The sequence below is a fragment of the Liolophura sinensis genome, chromosome 7, assembly GCF_032854445.1.
Source record: "Liolophura sinensis isolate JHLJ2023 chromosome 7, CUHK_Ljap_v2, whole genome shotgun sequence".
Taxonomy (NCBI): domain Eukaryota; kingdom Metazoa; phylum Mollusca; class Polyplacophora; order Chitonida; family Chitonidae; genus Liolophura; species Liolophura sinensis.
The window spans coordinates 28,084,817-28,088,848 of record NC_088301.1 but is presented as its reverse complement, the minus strand read 5'-3'; the positions used below and the strand labels follow the sequence as shown (position 1 = coordinate 28,088,848).

Sequence of the window (4,032 nt, the reverse complement as noted above, 5' to 3'; positions counted from 1 at the left end):
GGAAAGCAAATTAACCACCGTCCTCCTCATGGATGTTGTATTTTATACCAGTAGGAAGGTAAATTAGCCACCGTCCTTCTCGTGGGTGTTGTACTTTATACCTGCAGTAAGGTAAATTAGCCACCGCCCTCCTCATGGATGTTGTACCTTATACCTGCAGTAAGGTAAATTAGCCACCGTCCTCCTCATGGATGTTGTACCTGATACCTGCAGGAAGGTTTACTAGCCACCGTCCTCCTCATGGATGTTGCACTGTATAGTTATCGATAGATAAATCAGTCACCATCCTCCTCATGGATGTTGTACTTTATACCACTAGGAAGCTAAATTAGCCACCGTCCTCCTCATGGGTGTTGTACTTTATACCACTAGGAAGCTAAATTAGCCACCGTCCTTCTCATGGGTGTTGTACTTTATACCTGCAGGAAGGTAAACAAGCCACCGTCCTCCTCATGGATGTTGTACTTTATACCTGTAGCAGGTAAATTATCCACCGCCCTCCTCATGGATGTTGTACTTTATACCTGCAGGAAGGTAAATTATCCACCGCCCTCCTCATGGATGTTGTACTTTATACCTGCAGGAAGGTAAATTAGCCACCGCCCTCCTCATGGATGTTCTACCTGATATCTGCAGGAAGGTTTACTAGCCACCGTCCTCCTCATGGATGTTGCACTGTATAGTTATCGATAGATAAATCAGTCACCATCCTCCTCATGGATGTTGTACTTTATACCTGCAGGAAGGTAAATTAGCCACCGCCCTCCTCATGGATGTTCTACCTGATACCTGCAGGAAGGTTTACTAGCCACCGTCTTCCTCATGGATGTTGCACTCTATAGTTATCGATAGATAAATCAGTCACCATCCTCCTCATGGATGTTGTACTTTATACCTGTAGGCAGGTAAATTATCCACCGCCCTCCTCATGGATGTTGTACCTTATACCTGCAGTAAGGTAAATTATCCACCGTCCTCCTCATGGATGTTGTACCTGATACCTGCAGGAAGGTTTACTAGCCACCGTCCTCCTCATGGATGTTGCACTGTATAGTTATAGATAGATAAATCAGCCACCGTCCTCCTCATGGATGTTGTAGGCCTACCTTATACCTGCAGGAAGGTAAATTAGCCACCGTCCTCCTCATGGATGTTGTACCTGATACCTGCAGGAAGGTTTACTAGCCACCGTCCTCCTCATGGATGTTGCACTGTATAGTTATAGATAGATAAATCACCCACCGTCCTCCTCATGGATGTTGTACTTTATACCTGCAGGAAGATAAATTAGCCACCGACATCCCCGTGGATGTTATACTTCATACCAGTAGAAAGGTAAATTAGCCACCGTCCTCCTCATGGATGTTTACCTGATACGCGCAGGAAGGTAAATTAGCCACCGTCCTCCTCGTGGATGTTATACTTTATACCTATAGAGAGGTGAACTAGACAACGTCCACCTCGTGGATCTTTAATATCTTTTTTTTTTCCAGTTAGTGATGGGGAATTATTAGGTTATTAATTAACTATGACACATTAGAAAAGGTCTACAGGGTTATAGTAATGTCTGTGTTATCTGATATTAAGGGGTTGAAAGTGTTGAGAGTTTATCTGCTCGGATATAGGCCCATATAAATATACAGGCCTATGGTCTCGTACCTTGCCGAGTTATTTGAAAACGAACACGTTACATGTTCCGGTCTGCTCATGGATGTCCGTTCTCCTCGTGGACGTGATGCCCATGTTTATAGGCAACGATTTGGGTAAGAGTATTGCAATGCCGGCTGTATTTCCGGTAATAACCGAGTTGCGGAGAATGTCGTGCAGAGGCATACTGCAAGATTAAGGCGCGTGTACTCAGTTGTTTAGATCCGAGGTGATTAATGTTGTTTATGATAATTAGACGACTATGACAGCAATGTTTAGAGGTTGTACTGGTCTTAATCCTAGCGTAACACAAAAGATTTATCAGCAAGTCTTCTGTGGAAGACGCGGGCTGAAAAGCCAAGCATGTGTGCACCTGAAATCTGAAAACGAAAGTGATGCAAGGAAAAAGACAGTGGATGTCAAACACAGTTCGAAGTTGAAAGGCGTCATTGGGTTAGAAATTCACGCCCAAATAGCCACCAAAACAAAACTATTCTCATCGTCTCGTAACGAATTTGGGGGTGCAGTGAATACACAGGTGTCCTACTTTGATGCGGCATTGCCGGGTACTTTACCAGTGCTGAACAGAGAATGTGTGATAGCTGGGGTTAAATCTGCTCTGGCTTTAAACTGTAAAGTGCAGAAAGTTTCAAAGTTTGACAGAAAACATTACTTCTATGCTGATCTTCCTGCAGGCTATCAAATTACCCAGCAGAGAATGCCTTTAGCTGTTGATGGCAGGTTGGATTTTATAGTTTATAACCCAGCAGTTCTCAAGATGCCATTTGAGAAATCTGTGCGTATAATACAGGTTCAGTTGGAACAAGACAGTGGGAAGAGTCTACACGATGAAGATGGGGGTTATAGCTTAATCGATCTTAACCGAGCTGGAACAGGTCTCATGGAAATTGTTACACATCCTGATCTCTCAAATGGAGAAGAAGCTGCTGCGTTCGTGAAGGAATTACAAAGCATCCTTGTGGCAATTGGGGCATGTGACGGGAAAATGGCAGAAGGATCAATGAGAGTGGATGCGAACATCTCTGTCCATCACCCTGGTGAGGCTTTTGGGATCAGGACAGAAGTCAAAAACATCAACAGTATAAGAAATGTTGCCAAGGCTATAGAATTTGAAATTGCACGGCAGATCATGGTGATAAGCGGAGGTGGGGAAGTGACCAATGAGACACGCTCATTTGACATGGAAACAGATGAAACTGTGCCAATGAGGGACAAAGAAATCAAACAAGACTACAGATTTATGCCTGAACCTAACTTACCCACATTGAGACTGTATGACAATACAGATAATGTTAAGGGAGTTAACCCTGAACAGGTCATAAACATCGACTCTCTGCGGAGTTCTCTTCCAGAATTACCTGGGCAGACCAGAAGGCGTCTACAGGAAAAGTATGCCCTGTCTGTGGAGAACAGTGTATTTCTGGTGAACAGCGAAGGAATGGTTGAGTACTTTGAAGATGTTATGGAAACTTCTGCTAAAAATGCAAAAACTGTGTGTGATATTCTCAAGATTGATCTTACGTACTACTTAAAAGAAAGACAGATTAACGTGAAGGACTGTGGTGTAAGTGCAGAGAAATTTGGAGAACTTTGTGCACGAGTTGACAATGGGCTGTTATCTAAGAGTATGGCCAGTAAAGCTCTGCTCCTAATGCTTGAAAATTCTGCAAAGAGCTTAACTGAAATAGCCATTGAGAATAACCTGTTTTTGATAACTGATGCAGCTTTAGTGGAAAAATGGTGTGTTGAAGTAATAGAGGAATACCCAGGGCTAGTTAAAAAATATAAATCTGGGAAACAGAAAGTTTTCCACAAATTGGTGAATTTAGTTGTGGTGAAATCTGAGAAAAGAGCGAGTGGAAAACATGTAGTTGAAGTGATGACTAAGCTCCTGAATGGTTAACAGCTGGAGCTCATAGTATTGTACATTGGTCAGATTTGCTTATATGATGTTCTTTTGGTAGGCAGTGACATTAAATCTTTCATTTGGTTTTCATATGAATAGTCACTTTGATTTGTTTAACAGTAACAGTATTTAATTATTTATTCGTATTTATGACTTAGTGTGGAAAGTTGGTCAAGACGCCTCACAGTATGGCACCTAATTGCCACAAATTACATGTTGACTGTCAAGGCAACTTAAGACTGTCCAGCCAACAGACCTCAAGGGCTTTAATTTTGAGTGAGTGAGTGAGTGCTTGGGGTTTAACGTTGTGATCAACAGTTTTTCGGTCATATGACGACGACTTTAATTTTGACCCAAATGCTTGAATATCTGCCAAGAACTTTAAGCCTCTTATAGACATTTGATATAGTACCGAATTAGGCAGTGAGTTATGATTTTATCATTAAAGGTGCCTCTCC

The 4,032-nt window shown here is 42.3% G+C and overlaps 1 protein-coding gene across 1 annotated transcript; it reads left to right on the top strand.

Moving 5' to 3' along the window:
- The first annotated feature begins 1,816 nt into the window (after window positions 1-1,816).
- On the top strand, window positions 1,817-3,627 carry LOC135471606 (glutamyl-tRNA(Gln) amidotransferase subunit B, mitochondrial-like). The gene has a single exon (XM_064750897.1). The coding sequence runs from the start codon at window positions 1,910-1,912 to the stop codon at window positions 3,569-3,571; it is 1,662 nt and encodes a 553-aa protein (XP_064606967.1). The 5' UTR covers window positions 1,817-1,909; the 3' UTR covers window positions 3,572-3,627.
- The last annotated feature ends 405 nt before the right edge of the window (window positions 3,628-4,032 follow it).